This window comes from Plenodomus lingam (genome assembly GCF_022343315.1).
Source record: "Plenodomus lingam strain CAN1 chromosome Unknown contig_26, whole genome shotgun sequence".
Classification (NCBI taxonomy): Eukaryota; Fungi; Ascomycota; class Dothideomycetes; order Pleosporales; family Leptosphaeriaceae; genus Plenodomus; species Plenodomus lingam.
In genome coordinates, this window is record NW_027093941.1 from 214,037 (window position 1) to 236,327 (window position 22,291).

Genomic DNA, 22,291 nt, shown 5'->3' on the forward strand with positions numbered 1-22,291 from the left:
GTCCGCGCACGCCCATTTCCCATCTACTGTACGAGCTTGACAGGCTGGGCACCCGTCATCCCGTCCACGGCAGTCGCTGGCAGGGAGAGAGGCAGTCGCTGGCAGGGAGAGAGGCAGTCGCTGGCAGGGAGAGAGGCAGTCGCTGGCAGGGAGAGAAAGAGAGGCAAGGGGAGGAGGAGGGTATGCACAGTGCACAGGGCAAGGGGCACAGGCAAACAACTTGGCTTGGGAGGCTGCCCTTGCCCTTGCACGACAAGACGACATGCACCTTCCACACCTTCCCCAAGACGAGCTCGGAAGGGTGTGCACCCACACAGGCAAACACAAACACTGGCGCGGGGCCACGACGTCGCACTGGTACAGTATAAACGAGTACTAGCTGGTGGTCTATATACAGGGCCAAGGCATCTCGTCCTACAAACCCCGACGCTTGATCAGAAGATGTGCTATTACAAGATACGCAGACTGTCCGGTTGGATCGTCGCTGATGATGATGGTGATGATGATGATGATGATGATGATGATGATGATGATGATGATGCTGGCAAAGATCATGTCGAAAAAAAAGTGGTGGGGGGTATCTATCTCAAGGCTGGTCTACTATGAATGTAAAGAGCCGAGGGGGTGGGTTGGAAGTGTGGTCAAGAAGAAGAAAGGTAAAAATGGTAAAAATGGTAAAAAAGAGAAAAAAGAGAAAAAAGAGAAAAAAGAGAAAAAAAGAGAAAAGAGAAAAAAGACAGAGGAGAAAGAAAGAGAGAAGAGAATCATCCGTCTTTTCCAAGCGGCGCTCTCTACTCTTGAATCATCTTCAGCCAGCCAGCCATAGGAGCGGAGTTTGTTGTTGGGCGTTCCATGTCGTACAAAGTAGACACAAAAAAAAATGGTGGTATAAGAGAGGTAAGAGTCGGACATGCACAGCAGAAAGAAAGAGGGTTGGGTTTCCCAACCGACTCGGGCTACCCCGACGGGCCCCGGGAGCCTCGCCCTTACTGCGCTTCCTAGTTGGCATCGATTTGCAGCGTTGGCGTCCGCGTCTGGTTCTTCTGCTTGTGCCACTCCAACGTGATTTCCTCGCGCACACCCAAACACCACTTCAAGAGCGCGGCGTCAAACTTTTGCCAGGCCGTCGCGTCGTCACCGTGCACCACGCCCATGACATCCACATCCAGCTTGATGTCCCAGCGCAAGTCGGCGGCCTTGATCCAGTATCGAAGGTTGTCCGCGCAACGGTATGGCTTCGCAGTGTCGGTGTGGTAGTTTTTGATCTCCTCGAATTGTCGTCTCGACTTGCGCACGAGGGCGTTGTGGAGGTGGACTAACCGCAGTCCAGTCTGTACCGCGGCGAGAAAAGGCGTAGGCGTGCCGTCTTCCTTGGCCGGCGTCCATTCAGGCAGCGTATCCGGGCTGCTGTCAAACGATCGAAGGAACAGCAACTCGCGCTCCCGCTCTCTACCCGTCCAATCACCCTGACGCCACGCCAAGCTCTCCTGTTCCGCTTCCTCTATTCTCTCCCTCTCCTCTTCCGTGTCGAGCAGTGTGTTGATGTCGCGTACCCATTGGTCGATTTGCGTGACTTCGTACGGTTGTACGCCTGCGGCAAAATTCCGGATGGCTAGGCGTTTCAGGACTTCCAGGCATTCGTAGAGCTCCTTGCGAATCGTCCGCTCCGACTTGATGGCGTAGAGCCGTTGCGGGGCCTCGTGTGCAGTGTAGTAGTTCTTTGCGGCGCGAATGGCTAGTGTGGTGACGTCGAGCAGGTTCAGACCTTGAATCTCATGCCAGCCCTGCGCATCAGGAACGTCGGTGGTGCCATCGCTGTTGGTTCGGACTTGGGTCGGTGGTGATGCGCTGGCAAAGCCCTTTTTTAATTCGTCCAAATGCTTTGTGGCCTCGGCAAGCGATTCGCGCAATTCACGACGCAGAACCGTCATGTCTGGCGGCGGGGGCACGTAAATGGGATTATTCTTGTATGTGCTGACGGTAGGTGGGAGCATCATGGGCTCGTTGTCGTCCCAAGGCATGGGCGTAGATTCGTCAATCGGTGACTCGACGAAGCCCTCGCCCAAGTGAGGTTCCATGGTGCCGTCTGGAGAGGCGAGCGAGACAGTCGAGAAGTCGGCCTCGAGTCCTGGAGACACGGGCTCCGTCCCACTCGCTGACCTCGTACCGTTCTTGCGCGACTTGGCGACCCGTCCCGTCGCCGTATCCAACAGGCCAGTCCGGGCAAAGTAGTACTGCAAATGCGCAATGGTGCCCAGATTTTGCACGCTCTCTCTGTGCATGGCCGAGTCGGAGAACTTGGTGCCCTCTGGCCTCATGTATCCGCGTCTCCTGCCGCCGTCCGACAGCCTCGAGCTCGCCGAGCGACCAGAGACGGAGGAGACGGAGGAGGCTGTGGAGACGGAGCGATCGAGCTGGGGAATGGCACCGAGGGCCAGCGAGGGCGTTGCCCAGGGCTCGGGCGAGATGGAGCGCTCTGGCGGCGATGCGGGTGTGGTGGTGTCCATGGCGGAGGAGGAGGAGGAGGAGGTGGTGGTGGTGGTGATGGGTGGCTGATGTGCGGGCGTGTTGCGGTGGAAGTCGAGGTATTTGCGGATGGTGGTGAGCGGCTGCTGTACCTGCGGGCGTAAGAGCGCTACGGCAGGAGAGACAGACGGCCAATGTTTGCGGAGCCTCATGGGTGAGATGCGGTTGTTGCTAAGGGGCGGCGTTGGTACGGGGTTTCAGGAGCGAGACGCGAAATTGTACTATGTTATTGGAATACAACGCGTGACTAGCGCAGAATCCGTCTCGTTGGTCAAGCACTGTCAGGCTGGTCCCGTCGGTGGCCCACTCGGGAAAGTGACTACTTGTGAACGGGGGCGGACGTGCAATCTCCGCCGAAGAGTAGTGGACAGATTGCATTGTTTCTTGCTCTTCGTTTTGCCGCTCTTGCCATGGCCATCGATCGCGATTTGGGACCTCTCGGGTGACGCAAGAAAGGGTCGCGAGATTGCTGGGTATCCTGTTGCGAGGTACCGGTAGTTGTACAGTACGGTGTAAGTGTAGAGTACATGGCTACATAAGGAAAGCTTGAAGAGACAGGTGACGTCCCCCATCCTCCCCCTTGTGTTAGGTTACTGGTACTTCCAGCGCTGTCCTCTTGCCCCGCACTCGAGGCCAATGATACTTTAAGAGTACCCAAGTATATACAGTAGACACCTGGCCGCAGGCACCGGGTACCCTATTGTACAGCACAATACTGTACTCTTACAGACACGCAGTCTTACAGACACACAGTCTTACAGACACACAGTACTATGTACAGTACATAACCACTTACTCTAGGCACAGACAGGGGTTCCTTTCCCAAAAATAGCCCCTTGCAAGTTCCAGGTACATGGTGGTAGAGGTACCTAAGCACTACTACCTATAACATGCTACCGGCACATTCCATTACCTAGCACAGCTTCATCTCGGGAACCATGACGTCGACGCGTGATTTGATGCCACTGTCTTTATGCGTATCGTACCGGACGGAACTTGCTTGTGTCTTCGATTCCGAGCTCCATAATCCACCACCACCACCACCATCTTCTCCACAAGCACAGCTCTTCTCGCACACACACACAACACTCAGAATGCTCCGCAAACGTGTACGGTGCATGTCACACAACACCACTTCTCGCGCACCATGGCTGATTCCACCTCGATAGATCACCTTCACCATCGGCGGCAGGGTCCAAGGCGTCAACTTCAGATCCTACACCCAAAAAGAAGCAACCAACATTGGTGTGACGGGTTATGTTACCAATGCGTCTGATGGCACAGTATGCATAAAGCGTGCACAAACCTTGTCGATGGCCCCGTCATCATGACTAACAACATTCCAACAACAGGTCCAAGGCGAGGCTCAGGGCACAGGTGCTCAGATCAAAGACTTTGTCCAGTGTCTACACAAGGGATCGCCTGCTTCACGCATCACAAGTCTAGATATAGAAGACATTGCCCCCACGTCAGACGAGACCAGCTTCATCATCAAGTAGATGGTTGATTGGGAAGGAATCACATCTCCATATCACAGCAATTCGTACAGAGGAAGCTATCCGATGATCCCGGTCACCATATAGCCATGACAATAAATATACACATTAGATATCCAAGTGGCACGAGTATCTCGAGCAGTTGATCCACAGCGACAACAGCAATGTGGTACAAATTTCATAATCGCACTTCCCAACTCATCAGCCAAGTCCATTCTCCCAGTCTAGCCCAAGCGTCCAAGTGTCCGACGTTCAAGAGTTTGGACTTTCTAATAAAACGATGCATACCGCCCCATTGTAGAATAGTACCCATCATCTGACCAAAATAGGCAACATTGAACACTCATAGTCGATCCATCGACATCACAAACGCATGTATGACGTTGACGCTGTCGAATGTCAATAACGGCCATTGCCATTGCACCGCCTCATCGCCGACCACGACCCAGGGCATCGCCGACCATAGCACAGCATGCGTTGCCCAACAACAATTCTGTAAAACGGTCATACGGTGACCTGGAAAATCTCAGTCATCGTCGGACTTCCTTTACCGTCTGGCCAAGCAGGCCATGGACCCTCCTCAGCCCTATGACTGCAAGCCGGAGCCCAAAGGCGAGAGACCGAAAAACACGAGTTTCTTTCGGAACAGCAGATGCGATGCTCAAGAACCCAGCAACAACATACCATCACAACGTGGAGCCAAATACGTCGCTGAAGAAATACGCTGCCAAGTAAAATCCGTTCAAGGGCACTGATCATGATTTTGTATTCATTTGTATTTGCGTCTACTATAGTTGTAGCTTTTCCGGCAAACTTTGATGATATTGAAGTTGTCATGGACCCGCTTATCTAAGCTCAACCCGGTTCATTATCGCCATACCCTCAACCTGAACCCCGATACTTGCTCAGCAGCCTCAGACCGGACAATGCACGAGACCTGACAAGTCCGATCTCAGTTCTTTGTATCCCTGCTCGTCCTATCCCTTGACGCGTATTTGCTCGTTCTTGAGCGCCTAGTTCGCGGCATGGCGGCAAACAGCCCGTCAAGCTCCTGCTTCACCCTTTGATGACTGTACGGCCCAGGAGCGTAGTGTTGGACGTACCTGGGGCCTGACTGTTTGCCATCAGCCAAGAAGATTTTTTTTCTTTCAATGATATAAAGCACTAATGTTTGCCTCAGTCTAGTGGTTTGGTCATCACCAGTACTCATCCACTCCATCATCTCACCCATTTGGTTATAGTTATAGTATCACCAATACACACATCCATCCTACACAAATGATGTCAGCGAGGCTACTAGGACAAAGCTCAACGGCCTCGAGGCAAACGACCGCTCAGCTCATCAGGACCTTCCGCAGCCACAATGCAGGACTTCGATCTTGCTTTGTGGCTATACAGTACTGTCGAAACGCCCCATCTGGCCAACGTCACTTCTCCTCTTCACCACAGCCGGGCATCAAAGACTTCTTTGAGAAATGTGCCACAGATAAGGTCCGCAGGACTCCTACCGCATGGCCACATCCAGGTAGATAGGCTTGATCCATTCATAAAAAGTCAATCCACTGACTGACTATCCGCAGCATACACCGAAGAGCAGATGAACCAGGTCCAGATTGCCCATCGTGAAGCTCAAACAATATCTGATAAACTTGCTCTTGTCGCGGTCAAGATTCTTCGCTGGGGCCTGGATACTGCTACTGGATACAAGCATGGGAAAGCAGTGAAGCTCAACGCAAAGGATCCCGAGGCTGCCAAGCAGAAGTTTGCCATGACGGAGGAGAAATACTTGGTCCGCAACGTCTTCCTAGAGAGCGTAGCCGGTGTGCCTGGCATGGTTGCAGGCATGCTTCGGCACCTGCACTCGATGCGGAGGATGAAGCGCGACAATGGATGGTAAGGCCGAGCGACTATCACACCAGTAGGTAGACTTGAGGCTAACGCATGTCTACCAGGATCGAATCCCTCCTTGAGGAGAGTTTCAACGAACGCATGCACCTGCTAGTGTTCCTCAAGATGCAAAAGCCCGGCCCCTTTATGCGCTTCATGGTATTGGTTGCACAGGGTGTATGGTGCAACGCCTTGTTCTTCGCCTATCTCCTCAGCCCCCGTACTGTCCACCGCTTCGTCGGATACCTCGAGGAGGAAGCAGTCATCACGTACACGCGCCAGATTGAGGATCTCGACGCAGGCCGTCTGCCCAAGTGGGAAAAGATGGAGGCCCCGGAGATTGCCGTCGATTACTGGCATATGCCAGAGGGCCGCCGGACGATGCGAGATCTCCTCCTTTACAGTATGGGCAACCCTGATGCTTTTTACCTATCGATTGATATCCCTGCTGACTTGAGCCTAGTTCGCGCAGATGAGAGCAAGCATCGAGAAGTCAACCACACCTTTGGCAACTTGGACCAAAAGGAAGATCCCAATCCCTATGTAAGCGAATACCGTGACCCTGAAAAGCCACACCCTACCAAGGATCTTGCACATCCCAAGCCCACCGGCTGGGAACGCCATGAAGTCATTTGAACTTCTGGATCAATCACTTGGGCACAGTCCTTCTTTTGTTGTTGTTCCTTACTCCACTCCTTTTATTTTCCTAAAAAGAAAATTGCATTTGTTTCGGCGTTCATAGGGGGTTTTGCAAAAAAGCGGCGGAAGATACCCGGTCATGAAAAGACGTAGTGTAGTCGTGTTTGAGGAGAATACATCCTTTTGCATTGATATTCGTCGTCCACACTTGTACCTAGCCTCCACGGAGCTATTCGGGTAGTCCGGGGTGTCAGCCTCACGATTGCAAGTGCACATGCGGTCATAAAGTTTATGAACAGCTGGGGATGTAGTGTCCACCCACCTATCGATGCACGTGGAGAATACCCAAACTGTACAAGTTCCCTGTTGCCCTGAGCCTGTACAATGCAAGACGTAGGACCGACTTTCCATCTGCCTCGATTTCGCTCGTTCATTGCGGACGCGCTGAGACTCATTGTACTGTGGCATCACATCCATTGGCATCAGGCCACTTCAGTTACTCGCACATGCGGTCTCAATCCGCCGGCATGGCGAGCAAAGAAGCAACGTAACGTGTAGCTGTGACGAGGGACTCACTCGAACGATGCATACATGCCTCCAACAAGCGTCGATCCCCTACCTGCCTACATGGAGTCCCAAGACCGGTATGCCCTTCCACCAGAGACAAGAGGATCTGAATGCAAGGTTGCCATGAATCGGTACAAGTACAGTATGCGTCGTCTGGATCGACGCAATGTGTCGCAAGCATCTCGTGCTGGCTAGTTAACTTGCGGAAATAAGCTTACACGGAAGTAACCAGCTTACCACATGTGGTCACCACACTGCATCCCCTCTCCCCCCTCCCCTCCGCAACATCACAGCTAGTGCTACGACGGCCGCGGATCAGCTTGGAGTTGGAGGTATTTGGTGTGCTCGATGCCGGACCCGCAGTTTGCAAGCGCAGGATATCCCAAAAAGTGCAGTCAAAGACAAACTCCACCACCCCGAGTGGGAAGCTGGAGGAGAAGTCGTCGGGTTAGGTAGCAAGGCGAGCGAGCATAACCACCTCGGGAGGGTCCAACCTCATCTTCCCCGCACTTGCGGGGGTCTCCGCCGCCTCTAGTGTTCACGCCAAGATCTGGGCCGCCCACACCCCACATGCCCCCCCCCCCATATTCGATTCTTCCACGACAGAACAGCGGCGAACAGCCAGGCTGGTGCTGGACCGACGGAGCCAACGTCAGTGCCGCGCGCCCCCCGCAGATGGCTCCAGAGCTAGAGAACCCCGAATTGCCGCTCATGTCGCAGCTAGACTGCGCTGGAGAGTAGCGGTATGTACGATATCGACTGTCCACATACGGTACGGGAGCTGCTAGAGCTATGATCCCTGTGAGCTTCCAGGGAGGAGGACTGGCAAAGGCAGCTCTGGGGACGCACAGCATTATCACTGCCTCGAGATGAATACAATACAGTGGCCACTGACCAATGCAACTCGCCCTCTGCAAGGCCAATTACCAGATACCAAACATCATCGCCAGATAGCAACAGTCCCCCGCCTGTTCAATTTCAATGGGTAATGAGGAAACCGCCCGTCTCCACTTCACAGCCTGTTGTTTGCAATCGGCATCGATGCTGCGTCAGTTGCGCAGCTGATTGGATGGCGGGCGGACGCCTCGATGCGCAAGCTGTGGCCCGCATCGCTTCGGTTCCGCACTGTTTGACCGAGGCGTGAGTGCTGACTGACCTGGACGGAGTAGGTAGGCTCGTTTCTCCGCACCTCGTTGTTGTTGGAAACGGGGGCGGTGGCCCTGGTCTGGCGGGAAGGGTTGTTCGGTTGGCTGGGTGTGGGGTGCGAGATGGTGGGTCTGGAGCCCTGGTTTATTGTGGTCTGACCAGTTTTTAGGCTGCGCCTAGTAGATTAGTGCTATAGCGAGTACGCGTAGGTAGTCTACTAGATTATAGACAGCTTCTATTTTACAAATTGCGTTAACGTTACTTGATATTTAATTTACTATTTTATTTAATCAAAATTAGTTATAGTGTAACGATTTAGATTAAAAGATTTAGAGGACTTTAGATTTTTGTATCTAAAAGAGTTATATACCAATAGAATTATTTAGAATATAATTAGTTATTATTGTAAAGCTATTTAAACATTATGTAGCCTATAGAAATAATACTATAACTTAATTAATCTAGGAATAAATTGCAAAAAGTGTTTAAGACTTTAAATAGTTACATTTCCAATTTAGAAATTCCTATAGTCTAGGAATTTAGGAAGCAAAAATACCACTGTATAATTTACACTAGATGGTATAGTTATTCTCATATAAATATCAATGCTATTTAACAATGTGATGATGTGATCTAATATCATGTAATACCAGTCATGTAAAGTCTAACATCCTAGTCCCAAGCCATCTGGGAGCATCCCCTGCATTGCGAACTGACCAAGTGTATGATCAACCAATCGTAACATGGTGAGACTGGGGGTTTTCTTGACCCCGGCCTTTATCCAGTACCGTTGTGCTGGAAACCTAGGCTTAATGGATCACTTGGGCGAATCATTGCTACAGGGTCGAGTCAGTGCCCCAGCAGTCTGTGCGAGCATCTGGTGCAGCATACTTGCGGATCCGCAAGTCACTGATACGTTAACCATGGAGTCTATTCCATGATGGATCGAGCAATTGGCATCGAATCAGGGTAATTCCAGCTGTCCAAACGTGTTTGGGTAACAAGCAAGCACGGGGCTAGTAGACTCAGCCTCCGTCCCCTCTCTTGTGCATTTGGTTAAGCTGATCTCGGCCTTGACGGACCATTGTAAGCACAGTGTGGGACGGATTTGGGGTATAGGTCTCTTTTGACCCGACGATCTTGAAAATGCGGGGTTCAAGAACTCTATAAGAAGCTGGTTGCACCTCTTGTGAATGATCCAGACCAGTTGACTTCAGACGTCTGGCCGTACAATAAATAGTAGTCTCATTTTTATAGTAAACGATCCTTCAAGATGACCATCCCAGATGAGGTATGCCTGACTGCTGTGGTACTTGCGCTCCGTCTTGAAAGTAGCTAACCCGTATAGGTCGATATCATCGTGTGTGGTGGTGGTTCTTGTGGTTGCGTCGTCGCTGGACGATTGGCCAACCTTGACCATAATCTCCAAGTTCTCTTGATCGAGGCTGGAGAGAACAACTTGAACAACCCATGGGTTTTCCGTCCGGGAATTTACCCTCGTAATATGAAGTTGGACAGCAAGACTGCCACTTTCTACTACTCTCGACCTTCAGAATGGCTCGATGGACGTCGAGCTGTCGTTCCTTGCGCACACATTTTGGGTGGTGGATCCTCCATCAACTTCATGGTAAGTTGGAGAGACGAGTTGAGCGCTTACCAGATGCTTAAACTCCCAGATGTACACCCGTGCCTCGGCCTCCGACTACGATGATTTCCAGGCCAAGGGCTGGACCACCAAGGATCTCCTTCCCCTGATGAAGAAGCACGAAACCTACCAGCGATCCTGCAACAACCGTGAACTTCATGGTTTCGAAGGTCCCATCAAGGTCTCATTCGGTAACTACACTTACCCCATCAAAGAAGACTTCTTGAGGTAATTCCATTGCCCCCCAAACTTCACCACTAGACCCCGGACTGACCCATTCTAGGGCCACCGAGTCACAGGGAGTCCCTACCACGGATGATTTGCAAGACTTGACTACTGGCCACGGCGCCGAGCACTGGCTCAAGTGGATCAACCGTGACACCGGACGTCGGTCCGACTCTGCTCATGGCTATGTCCACAGCACTCGCGCTGTCCACCAGAACTTGCACTTGCTGACCAGCCACAAGATCGATAAAGTAGGTTCTTGTCAAGAGAACATTTAGCGTACAACAAGCTAATCTTGATTTCCAGGTCGTTCTTGAGGGTGACCGTGCAGTTGGCGTCAAGGTCATTCCCACCAAGCCTGTTGCTGGCGGTGAGCCATACTCCCGCATCTACAAGGCGCGCAAGCAGATCATCGTGTCTGGCGGAACCCTATCATCTCCATTGATTCTTCAGAGGTCCGGAATCGGTGACCCTGAGAAGCTCCGCAAGGTCGGTGTCAAACCTCTTGTCGACCTCCCCGGTGTTGGTCTCAACTTCCAGGATCACTAGTAAGTCTTTCCACACCGATACTATTCAATGCCACGCGACTAATCAGATATTAGCCTCACCTTTTCAACCTACCGTGCGAAGCCCCATGTCGAGACTTTTGACGACTTTGTGCGCGGTGACCCCAAGGTGCAAGAAGCCGTCATCCAGCAATGGAACATCAATGGAACAGGTCCCATGGCTACCAATGGTATTGAGGCTGGTGTAAAGATTCGTCCCACCGAGGAAGAGCTCAAGATGATGGACAGCTGGCCCTGCAAGGAATTCCGCTCTGGCTGGGACAGTTACTTCAAGCACAAGCCCGACAAGCCAGTCATGCACTACTCCGTTATTGCGGGTTGGTACGGTGACCACATGGTTATGCCACCAGGCAAGTTCTTTACCATGTAAGTATCTTCTCCCTGATTTTATTCCATCTCAATTTCTCTGACACATTTTAGGTTCCACTTCCTCGAGTACCCATTTTCCCGTGGTAGCACACACATCACATCACCCAACCCATACGAGGCTCCTGATTTTGACGCCGGCTTCATGAACGACAAGCGCGACATGGCACCCATGGTATGGGGTTACATCAAGTCCCGCGAGACGGCTCGTCGCATGGACGCTTACGCCGGTGAAGTGCAGTCTATGCACCCCTTCTACGCTTTTGACAGCCCTGCGCGCGCTCTGGACATGGATCTTGCGACTACCAATGCATACGCACTTCCAGACAATCTGAGTGCTGGTATCCAGCACGGATCATGGACTATGCCGTTGAAGCCAGGCAAAGGACCCGAGCCAAACTGGTTGAACTCCAACTGCCAGACTGTGCACGAGGATTTGCAGTACAGCACCGAGGACATTAAGCACATTGAAAACTGGGTCAAGCGTATGTTTTTTGTCTCGTCCTCGTCGTCCCTCAATTCGCCTTTTTCTTCTTCACCACCACCACTACCCAAACCCTCCCCCACCCCCCCACCCCCCACCAAATTCAATTAATACAAATTCCGCCATTACAATTAATGATTAAGCTAATACTACGTGATAGGCCACGTGGAAACAACTTGGCACTCACTGGGCACGTGCAGCATGGCTCCGCGCAATGGAAATTCAATCGTCAAACACGGCGTCGTAGACGAACGCCTCAATGTCCACGGCGTCAAGGGATTAAAAGTGGCAGACCTCTCTATATGTCCCGACAATGTGGGATGTAATACGTATAGCACTGCCCTGTTGATCGGTGAGAAATGCGCGATGTTGACTGGAGAGGATCTTGGGTACAGTGGAAGCGCACTCGACATGAAGGTGCCCAACTACCACGCACCAAGGGAGATCGCAGGACTCAGCCGCTTGTAAACCTTGGTATGGACTCTTGGAATGATTGCAGCAAGCATTAATTGTAGTATTCAATTATTAGTATCTACATTTTCGGGGGGAGAGATGTTTATTTATGTGTCCCACGTATCTGCGCCCCATATCTGCGCATACATGATGCTTATTTTGGGCTGAGTAAAGGAGCTTCTGTCCTATCAATTTTATCATATAAGCTGGCCGCTGGCAAACGTATATGGCTTGGTTTGAGGGTAGGCCTGGGGTTCCCAATTAAGCCTTTGGGAATTCCTCGGCCAGTACTAATCCAAATTAGGTCATTTTGAGCGCGTTGTATAGAGAAAAATGTCCTTTACAACATTGTAATACATTTATATTTGATAAGTTGTCTTGTAAATGAGTTGGTGTAGAATGGCTGCTTTGATGTGGGGCAAGAACTTGAGTAGGCATCGAAAGGAGTGTGTTAGATTATCTTATAAATCTGAAGCTCCCAGTGAAGCTGATTTATGATTCTTAGTTAATAATAGTCAGCTTACAGTATGTGAAGGTATGGCGTGGCTCTAGCATATCGTCCAAGGTAAACCACGACTTTTTCGCTGCAACGCAACTCTAAAACACGACATACCGTTTTTCACAATAATACTATTGCTCTTGGATTTATCTACAATACTTAGGATTAGTAGAAGTTGTATGAGTAAACCTTGTTTTTATCTTAATAATACAAACACTACTACATAATTTTGACCTACATCTTCCAACCAGCATGTTACAAACTATTTTGGAGTAATACTAGGAAACTATTAATTTATTAAAGCCATGCTCTATACCTATCTTGACATCGTAATATATTGATACCACGCCCACTACTCCTCCTAATACCCATTTCAATACCTATCTCAACGCCTACCCTAATATCGCGAGGTATCCACACCCATCTCAATACCCACCCCCTCTACAAGTTCCCCCCCACAAGTTCACCCTTTAGAAGACCCTTCGTGAGGCTGCTCTCTGTAGAGCTTTCCCTCGCAGAAAGACGCAGTGGATGTGGCCAACGCGGTGGACATGGAAGACGCGGCGGATATGGCCTTGTAGAGTAGGACCTTGTAGATATGGCGGAGACGGGCCTTGCAGATCAGGGCCATGAGGAGGCGGGTCTTGCAGTCTAGAATGGCAGGCTAGATGGTTATTTAATTGTGGTCTTGCACTGAGGTTAATGGCAGTGGCTCCGATGTAAAGAATGATGTATTTCTTGTCGTCGTCATCTACCGGTAGTCAGCTCACGGCGTACGCGAGTTTACTGTGCACACTGGGAAGGCCCAGACTGCTAATAAAGAGGTGCCCATCGACTTGGAGCTTATGTGGAGATTTTTGACTAGATTACGGATCATGGTAGATTCTCCAGAGAACTTTTCTGAGTCGAGAATCCGCTGACGCCGAAAGTGCGTAGTGACGGAGGCGGATCTCGAAGGTCTGGCGCTAGAGTGAGTAGCAAATACAACGTGAATTGTCTGCTGGAGAGGACCTCGCGATGCAGGGTTTTGATCTCATTCCTCACCTGCCTCGAGGTTACCGTTGTGGGATGTTGTTTTCTTCAAGCTGGGCTTGCCTGTTTCGCAACAGGCTTTTAATGTTGTCACGCTCACGCAAGGTTTCGTCGTAGTCTGGACAAATTAGCATACCTGTTCTACTGTGACAGTATCCTGTAATAATGTACTGTGACAGTATCCTGTAATAATGTACTGTGACAGTATCCTGTAATAATGTACTGTGACAGTATCCTGTAATCATATACTGTGACAGTATCCTGTAATCATATATCGTGATAATATACTGACATGATTACCTTTGTGAGTTCCTCCCATTCCTCGTGCTCAAATCCTTCTAGTATCCCATGCTCAAGACTCTGCAAAAGATCCTCAGGCCCAAGCAGATTGGTGTTGTCGGTATTATCGGACGGCTCTTCTTTAACATGGATAGGAATCAAAATCTATGCGGCGTGTAGGCTCCATTGCGTTGATGATTTAGCAGTCGAAGAGGCAGTCGGCACCCTACGCCAAGCGAAATTTCGCACAAACAGAGAATTCCATTACACACTGGATGGATGAGACTGACTTTCATCTTCCACGCTGCCTACCACATTTCACCTACTACACTGCCTACCACATTTCACCTACTACACTGCCCACCACTACCTACCACACTACCTACCGTGACTTGTTGTCTACAATACTTTCACACTCCCCTCTTTCCACATTCACCTCTTTCCATAATCAAATCATCAAATTCTCTTCTAAAGATGTCTGCCTTCCAGAACTTCGAGGTCACTAAGCGCACATCTTACAATGCCACGTCCGATAATGCCACATCTTCCAGGCGACCTGAAAGCGACCCCGTCTCACAAGATTTAATGATGATCATGATGCAGAATCAACTCAAGATGATTCTGAGGTTGATAGCTCATACTCTGAGGATGAGCACGACACGGATGTCCAGGATGACGACTCATGTGATGATGAAGTCGATGAAGACTGCTTGTTGGCTCCAGACCACCGAGTTTTTGAAGACGATGAAGACGAAGAAGAAGACGATAATATAGATGTTGATCTTCCATGCAATGGTCTTGATGAAAAAGGTATTGAATGTTCTTCCAACCATAGATTTGAATTTGCTCTGACACACCTGCAGAACACCTGTTTGCGCACTGTATTGCCAAATCATCTCCTGGACCATTTAGATGAACAATTCGGCATGCATGATTCATCTCCTCCAACTCCGTGCAATAAACGAGAGAAATCTCAACGTCTTCAAAGGTTCGATGAAGACATCCGACAAATCATTCGGAACGCGAAGCTCATTGCTTCTACCTCACGGGGTGGCAAGCTCAAGGAGGTTTTTGAAGAGCAAATGTTCACAGTAGCATTTGCGGGTTTGTTGACCAGAGGTAGTGAAGATTACCTGGTAGAACAGGTCTTGAGTGGCGTCCCGGAATCTACCAAGATAGTTCTTGGTCAAAGAGGTTTTCAAATCGAAGATCTCTTGTCTCTCCCTAGGCTTTCCAATTCGGAATTGTCGGAAAAGTATGTATATCTCGATGTTCTCCAGTATGCACCAAACGAGAGCCTCAAATGGAAACTGTATGTTGGCTCGGCTGTGAGCGAGTTTGGTTCACTGAGGCGCTGGCATGGTTACCTTCGGAAAACGGCCAAAGGCACTCGACACGAATCAGCCCTCAAAGAGGCTGGACGTACCATGAACCTGCAATGTATTTCGCATGATGGATTTTACCCAGAGTTATGGCTTCCACTTCTCACAGAAGCTGTAATGATGATTTACCTTGGTTCGGTCAATGAACCCAGGTTGACACAAGCCAGCACATCTGCCGTCGATCTTCGTAAACGATAAGTTATACGATGCAATCTACCAGACTCGATCCACCCTAGCAGTACTCTAATGCACATTTGTCATCAATCTCCAAAAGCGAACCATCACTTCTTCTCCTCGGGACAATCTGTCGACACGAATTCAACTGCTTCAGCTAACATACGCTTGATACCCACCTTGATATTGCGATGTATCAACACCACGCTTGATATCTACCGTGATACCTACCCCGAAATCGCGAAATATCAATACCACGTTCGATACCCACCTTGATACCTACCTTGATATCGCGATATATGGATATCGCGCTTGACGTCCGCCTCGATACCCACTTCGATACCTACCCTACTATCGCATTATATTACACCTACCTTGAAATTGCAGTACATATAATATCCACCTTGATATCGCGATATCTCACGTAGAAAAAATGTGAAACTGTATCATTGCGGCATCTAGGATCATATTGTAGCATAGCCGCCTTTAACGAGATGGAAGCTGCATTGCAGCAATATCCTTGTCCAAGCTCGCGTGTCTTGTGTATGAATGCTTGTCGTCGTAAACTGAACTGTATTTCATTAGCTCGTCAATCCTCTAGACCTTCTTATTACATACCTTGCGGGAGTTTTGCATTCTTAATAAGCGCAGGCCGTGGTATAGTCATGGCTAACGACTGATCATGTTCCAGGATGATGTTTTTATATCCGATCTCGTGTGTGCCACCTGAAGAGTGATTTCGTTTTTTTGAGAGGGTGAATTCTTGAAGACCATGACCAGTGCTAATGCTGACGAGAGAGTATATAATGGTTGTTACTGGACTGAGGTATGACGTGAATGACGGGGCTAAGGGTGTTATCAATGACGGGAATCGAGGCTAAGCGCAAAGTTGTCGTATTGGGTCTGGTTTGGTGATAATTTGTAATTGTACGAGTGGCACCGATGACAAAGATAGTAGTGCTGGTAAGTCTGGCCACTTGAACTTGAACTTAGAACGGATCCTTATTGTTGTGTTGATGTCTTGGTGTGGTAGACGCAGCAGATGCGGATGGAAAGTTCATAATGTATATGATATTTGGAGCTTCGGCGCTGCATGTCGGCCGTTTTATCCATTTACAATATAGTGATGAGATAATAAAGGTGATGGAGGTAACGTATTTGGCAATCCGCTTAGTCGGGATGTGTATCTCGATCTGATGTTGTGGGAGTGGTGGAAGAGGTCGTAATAGAAGTGTGGACGTTTTAGGCGTTAATAGGCTTGACGATTTAACTTTCGTGATTGGCATCTATGCCTAGTGTTGCGGAAGTGGCAGAAGAGGTCGTAGTAGAAGTGTAAACGGTCAAAGTAGGCGTCAATAGGTCTGGCAATCTAAGTAGTCGGGTTTGATATCCAGGTCTGGTGTTGCGGGAGTGGTAAAATAGGTCGTGGTAGGATTGTAGGCGCGAATAGGCCAGGCAATCTGAGTAGTCAGGATTTGTGCTTCGCCATGGACAGAGGAGAGATTTGTGATGAGCATTGCGCTTAGTTTAGTCATACTATGGGAGGTAGGGTTGTTGCCCTTCAATATGACTGTCGTTATTGTTTACCATCCGTTGTGTGGCCGTCACCAGGTACGGTAGTCGTGGCGAAGAAGGCGTCGATGTTTGATGGTATTGTCGCAGCAGTTCGAGCAGACGCTGGGGCTCGGATGGTAAACATGTTGGGATCGGAGATGGGCGTCGCGGTTAAGCTTCAGAATTGAAGATGAACTCCCACAATCGAAGCATACATACATCTTGTCGGTAGTAGTTTTCGCTCTGGGCAATATGTAGGCGACGAAGTTCGGATACGTGTACAGCGAGCCAGTTGGCTACCATCTCACGGCGTCGTGGAATCTATTCATGTCGCGTACTTGATCATTCATCTGTTGGTTTCACTACGGTACAAAACCGGTTTACAGTAGCCATATTTATCTAAAGTAGACCAAGAAGTGGTTCAGGTAGAAGAAGTAAACCTAAATAGGGTTTATTATACTATGTATTCTACTTTTATTTCTACTTCTATTAATCTACTAGTATTACGTAGTAATAACTAGTTTCTTACTAACTATTTAAGTATTTTACCCCTCTATTCTTTAATCTTCTTCACTACCTCTACCTCCACCACCACCTCTACCACCACCTCTATCACCACCTCTATTATCACCACCTCTATTATCACCTCCTCTATTATCACCTCCTATTAGTAGAAATATCATGACTTATTATTATGTTATATATGCGTATAGCTATATAGTAAAAAATTGTTTACTATAGAATAGTACGCTAGAGGTTTACTATATAGGTGTAAACTAACCTTATGTATATAATAACCCTATTGTAAAGACACCTTATAGTGTTTTAATTAGGTGCATCCCTAGCTAGGTTTAGTGTCTTAGCGCCTAAGCTACGTAAAACCTGCGCTTCGCGTAGGGCTTAGGGAAGATAAGTATTATTCTTATATTAATACTATACTAATAGCTATCTCTACACTATTCTATCTAGTATAAAGTAAATACTATTACCTATAACTAGAACCTTATATAATAATACTTCTTATTTAATAGTCTAGAGATAGCTTTATCTATACGCGTAAATAGCTAAGGGGTACTACTAGTAAAAATATAACTACCCCCTATTAAGCTATAACTAAGGAAAGAACTAGTAAGTAGTTCCCCCCTAAGTAATAAGCAGGAAACCCCTATACTAGATATAGACTTAACGCTTAATAAGCGTATCTAAGCTACCTAAAGGAGACGTAATAAACTCTAGAAACTATAACACCTATGTAAACTAGAAGCTAAGATCCTATACCTTAAAAACCTAGAAAGGGACACTACCCTAGACTTAATAGGGAGTATAATAAAGGATGTCCCTAAGATACTTAAAAATACGCACAAGTAGGGCGCATCTAGGGCGCTAACACCCCTACCTTTAAAGCGTATACTAAAACTAAAGGATCTATTAGAATATAAGGGAAAAACCCTTAAGAAATATTATAAATTCTTTTACTCTTATAAGGGAGCCTTTTTACTATTACTATAGACTTTCTACTATAATAAGGATAAGGTTCTTTAGGCTATATAGTACTTAGTAGGAGACCCCTAAGAACTATAGTATACGCACTTTAAGTGTATATTTAGAGTAACTACTATAATACTAACCTAGTTATATTTTAAGGCGTATATACTTAACTTACTCTCTAACCCTATTAATTATATACTTAAAGTAGCTATAATATACGCTTAGGTAATATAGTATAAGGACTAAATAGTTTACTCCTTTATAATATACCTTAAAGTCCTAGAGGATTAACTTACTCCCTATACTAAATAATAGAGAGTCTAGTATCTTTTCTTAAAGCTAAGGCTAGAGATATAGCAAGTAATTACTAACTACTACTAAGTACTAGTAATAAGAGAGGATTTAATAGCGTTAGGCTCTATACTTAAGTAAAACCTATACTAACCCTCTCTAACACGTAATTATAATACACGTCCTAAGGGGAATACTAGATATAAGGACTAGAAGCTAGAGGAGAAGCTACCTCCTTCTATAAATAAGCTACCTTAAGATAAGAATAGTATTACCTATTTTAAATATTAAAAGAAAGGCTACTACACTAATAAGTATAAAAGTAGTAACCTAAATTAGATCCCTATATATATTAATAAGATAGGAAAAGCTTAAGCCTTACTAATAACCTAGGGATAGTAAGGCGTATTCTAATATATATCTTACTAGGTATAAAGTATATATATAGTATAGCTAAGGAGATAACCCTAGAGAGATAACTATAGGTTATCTTAGACCCTTAGGTAGATATTAGCCTAATTAGTTAAAAGACTACTATTAAAATAAGCCTACTACCTATTAAAGGAGTAGAGCTTCCTTAGTTAGGCTAGATTAGGAGATAGTAATAGAGCACTTATATAGTATATACACTCTAGGTACACTTAGCTAATAATATAGGTGTTAAGCGCTATATATAGATAACTATATATAATATTAATAAGAAGGGCTCTTTACTACTACTTAGTAATCTATTTCTTTAGTAAGGATATATTTACCTTAACTATAGCTCTTAAGCCTAGAGATAGGGATATAAAGTAGCTAGTATTTAGCTTATTACTACTAAAGAGTTAAAAGAAGATATATAATAATTAGGTCTTAACCTACTACTTCTTAGTATCCTATAGACTACTAGTATAGACTTAGAATATAATACCTATATCTACTAAGTATATATAGCGTAAGAGCTATATATACTAGATACTTTAAAGGACTACTCTAATATCTTTAGTAAGGAGGTAGCTACTACCCCTCTAAATTTTAAGTCCTTAGACTATACTATTCCTTTTCTAGAAGGTAAGGAGCCTCTATATAGTCTGCTCTATAACCTCTCCTTATATAAGCTAAAGCTACTTAGAGAGTACTTAGAATAAGCGCTATATAATAGCTAGATTTACTATAGCACTAGCCCTATAGGGGCCCCTATTCTATTTATTCCTAAGAAAGATAGAATACTTTACCTTTGCGTAGATTACTATAGTTTAAATGTAATTACTATTAAAGATTATTACCTACTCCTACTAATTAGAGAGACACTAGACTACCTATTAGGCGCACGCTACTATATAACCCTAGACCTCTAGAACGCCTACTATAGAATATAGATTAAGGTAGGAGATAAATAGAAAATAGCTTTCTATACACGCTATAGTTATTTTAAATATCTAGTAATACTATTTAGGCTAACTAATACCCTTACTAGCTTCTAGGCCTATATTAATAGAGCCTTAATTAAATACTTAGATTATATATATATTATATACCTAGATAATATCCTTATCTATACTAGTAGTAATAAAGTTACGCTCTACTAGCGTGCTATACGCGCTATACTTTAATTACTATATAAGGTAGAGTTATTTATTAACCTACTAAAGTGTACCTTTATATCTAATAAGGTCTACTTTCTAGGCTTTATTATTAGCACGCGAGGTATATACGCTAATCCTACTTAGGTAGAGACTATTACCTAATAGCTATAGCTAACTAATATTAAGGAACTATAATCTTTTCTAGGTTTTACTAACTTCTACTAATACTTTATTATAGGCTATACTATATAGACTACCCCTCTTACTAATTTACTTAAAAAGGATAATAGCTTTACTTAGACACCTACTATAGATAAGTCTTTTAAGATACTTAAAAATTACTTTTTAAGCGCGCCTATCTTACGCTACTTTAATACTAAGTGCCCTATTTAAGTAGAAATAGATACTTCTACCTTTACTATTATAGGTATTCTTTTATAACTTTTTAAAAATAATAAATAGCACCTAGTTACCTTTATCTTAAGGAAATTATAAGCTACTAAGCTAAATTATAAAGTCTATAACTTAGAGCTACTAGCTATTATTTATAGCTTTAAGTAGTAGTAATACTACCTAGAAGGCACCTAGCACACTATATAAGTGCTAAGTAACTATAATAATATAAAGGACTTAGGCTTATGCCTAAGCCTAGGTCTAACACAAGATGGACTAAGTCTAACACCACTACTAAGCGAACACACTAGACACCTATAAAAAGGCGCGGAGGGCTTATCTCTCCTTTAAGATACTAAATACTATTATTAACGCTTATTATATTCTCCCTTAAGGCTAGTCTATAATATTTTAGTATCTTCTTCTAAATATACTATAATAGTAATAAGAGATGGACGCGCTAGATATTTAGAATAACTAGGTGCAACCTAATATAGTAGAAAGGCTAATATAACAGGTCTATAGTTTAATAGAATAATAGGCTTAAGACTCTACTATAATAGCTATACTACGTTAATAGAATAAGGAAATACGCAATTAGATTCTATCCTAACCCTCCTCTAAGCCCGCTAGGTTTAATAATATACTACCTCTACCCTCTCCTACCTTATATTATAAACCCTTCCTAGTTAGCTTGCTATATAATAGCACTAAGGCAAACTTCTCCTCCTAGTAAATAACTATAGAGTTTAAACTACGTGCAGATAAGGTCTTTATTAGGGATAAGGAGGTAAGGTTTATATATATTTAGTCCTAGTTATTACCTATAGTCTAGCGCGCTATAGCACTATACTTTAAGGATAGTGCACGTAAGCGTTAGGATATAAGCAGGTTTCTTAACTACCTAGTATTCTATTATAGTAACTACTATAGGCAGGAGCGCGCCTAAGTCGCGTTAGAACACTTATATTAGGGCTAAAATTAGCCTTTTATAGAGTTCTTTATAAATTTTATATAGCTTCTTATATAGTTAGGAGGTTTATACTAGGATAATAAATAAAAGCTTTTATAACTTTAGCAATCTCTTAATAGCTATATACGCTTAGTTTCCCTTAATAGGGGAGTCTTTAGGATAAACTATAATATAGCTATAGAGGAATACAAGATAATTGCAGTAGATATTAAAATAGCCTCTCTAGAACTAGGGTTTCTTTAGGCTAGTAAGTCTAAGGAACCCTAGTAGAGGTCTGCCTTAGATTAGGATAGCAATATAAATATAGTAGAAGTAGCAGCCTTATTAAGTATACCTACTAAACTGCTAATATTATATCCTAACTAGATCCTATAGGACCTATTTAATACACAGAAACTAGCAAAGGTCTACACCTAGTATAGATAGGGTAGTTATTTTGTGCGTATATATCCTAATACCCTATTACTACAACTAGTAGGTATTAAGACAGTTGCAGTATTAGTAAGTAGCCCTAATTTAGGAAACTAGCTGCCCCTAACCCTAGGCTAAGTTAGGGGTATAAGGAGGACACTATAATAGAGGAATTATTAATAGTAGAGGCTATTAAGTATCCCCTAGATATTAAGGCAGGGTTAAATAATCCTCCCTTCTTTATTCC

General features: G+C 45.7%; 8 protein-coding genes across 8 annotated transcripts; 6 read left to right on the forward strand and 2 right to left on the reverse strand.

Annotated features, from left to right (window-relative positions):
* Positions 1-998: 998 nt before the first annotated feature.
* IAQ61_006356 (uncharacterized protein) lies at positions 999-2,678 on the reverse strand (the record flags this gene model as incomplete). Its single annotated transcript, XM_003837675.2, has 1 exon — positions 999-2,678. The coding sequence occupies one exon, from the start codon at positions 2,676-2,678 to the stop codon at positions 999-1,001; it is 1,680 nt and encodes a 559-aa protein (XP_003837723.2).
* A 135-nt stretch (positions 2,679-2,813) lies between these two features.
* Positions 2,814-4,025, forward strand: IAQ61_006357 (uncharacterized protein; the record flags this gene model as incomplete). Its single annotated transcript, XM_003837674.2, has 3 exons — positions 2,814-3,635; positions 3,696-3,809; positions 3,879-4,025. Exons 1-3 carry the CDS (start codon positions 3,465-3,467, stop codon positions 4,023-4,025), a joined length of 432 nt encoding a protein of 143 aa, XP_003837722.1. The 5' UTR covers positions 2,814-3,464.
* Positions 4,026-4,418: 393 nt separating this feature from the next.
* On the forward strand, positions 4,419-4,757 carry IAQ61_006358 (uncharacterized protein; the record flags this gene model as incomplete). The annotated part of the gene is made up of 1 exon (XM_003837673.1): positions 4,419-4,757. One exon carries the CDS (start codon positions 4,419-4,421, stop codon positions 4,755-4,757), a length of 339 nt encoding a protein of 112 aa, XP_003837721.1.
* A 375-nt stretch (positions 4,758-5,132) lies between these two features.
* Positions 5,133-6,855, forward strand: AOX1_1 (Alternative oxidase, mitochondrial precursor). The gene is made up of 4 exons (XM_003837672.2): positions 5,133-5,547; positions 5,603-5,915; positions 5,975-6,312; positions 6,373-6,855. The coding sequence occupies exons 1-4, from the start codon at positions 5,301-5,303 to the stop codon at positions 6,543-6,545; spliced, it is 1,071 nt and encodes a 356-aa protein (XP_003837720.1). The 5' UTR covers positions 5,133-5,300; the 3' UTR covers positions 6,546-6,855.
* Positions 6,856-7,153: 298 nt separating this feature from the next.
* Positions 7,154-8,259, forward strand: IAQ61_006360 (uncharacterized protein; the record flags this gene model as incomplete). The annotated part of the gene is made up of 4 exons (XM_003837671.2): positions 7,154-7,283; positions 7,348-7,602; positions 7,722-7,852; positions 7,929-8,259. The coding sequence occupies exons 1-4, from the start codon at positions 7,176-7,178 to the stop codon at positions 8,257-8,259; spliced, it is 825 nt and encodes a 274-aa protein (XP_003837719.2). The 5' UTR covers positions 7,154-7,175.
* Positions 8,260-9,476: 1,217 nt separating this feature from the next.
* AOX1_2 (Alternative oxidase, mitochondrial precursor) lies at positions 9,477-12,093 on the forward strand. Its single transcript, XM_003837670.2, has 8 exons — positions 9,477-9,552; positions 9,610-9,888; positions 9,938-10,134; positions 10,190-10,382; positions 10,438-10,679; positions 10,734-11,063; positions 11,118-11,548; positions 11,708-12,093. The coding sequence occupies exons 1-8, from the start codon at positions 9,535-9,537 to the stop codon at positions 12,013-12,015; spliced, it is 1,998 nt and encodes a 665-aa protein (XP_003837718.1). The 5' UTR covers positions 9,477-9,534; the 3' UTR covers positions 12,016-12,093.
* A 1,786-nt stretch (positions 12,094-13,879) lies between these two features.
* IAQ61_006362 (uncharacterized protein) lies at positions 13,880-15,390 on the forward strand (the record flags this gene model as incomplete). The annotated part of the gene is made up of 2 exons (XM_003837669.2): positions 13,880-13,986; positions 14,391-15,390. 2 exons carry the CDS (start codon positions 13,880-13,882, stop codon positions 15,388-15,390), a joined length of 1,107 nt encoding a protein of 368 aa, XP_003837717.2.
* A 462-nt stretch (positions 15,391-15,852) lies between these two features.
* Positions 15,853-16,092, reverse strand: IAQ61_006363 (uncharacterized protein; the record flags this gene model as incomplete). The annotated part of the gene is made up of 2 exons (XM_003837668.2): positions 15,985-16,092; positions 15,853-15,932 (listed from the first exon to the last, which is right to left on the reverse strand). Exons 1-2 carry the CDS (start codon positions 16,031-16,033, stop codon positions 15,853-15,855), a joined length of 129 nt encoding a protein of 42 aa, XP_003837716.1. The 5' UTR covers positions 16,034-16,092.
* Positions 16,093-22,291: the final 6,199 nt, after the last annotated feature.

Coding starts and splice junctions, on each gene's coding strand:
- AOX1_1 (XM_003837672.2), top strand. CDS start 5,301: ATGATGTCAGCGAGGCTACTAGGACAAAGCTCAACGGCCTCGAGGCAA. Junction 5,916..5,974: donor ATGAAGCGCGACAATGGATG/GTAAGGCCGAGC, acceptor CATGTCTACCAG/GATCGAATCCCTCCTTGAGG. Junction 6,313..6,372: donor GCGAGATCTCCTCCTTTACA/GTATGGGCAACC, acceptor ACTTGAGCCTAG/TTCGCGCAGATGAGAGCAAG.
- AOX1_2 (XM_003837670.2), top strand. Junction 10,680..10,733: donor CTCAACTTCCAGGATCACTA/GTAAGTCTTTCC, acceptor ATCAGATATTAG/CCTCACCTTTTCAACCTACC. Junction 11,549..11,707: donor CATTGAAAACTGGGTCAAGC/GTATGTTTTTTG, acceptor ACTACGTGATAG/GCCACGTGGAAACAACTTGG.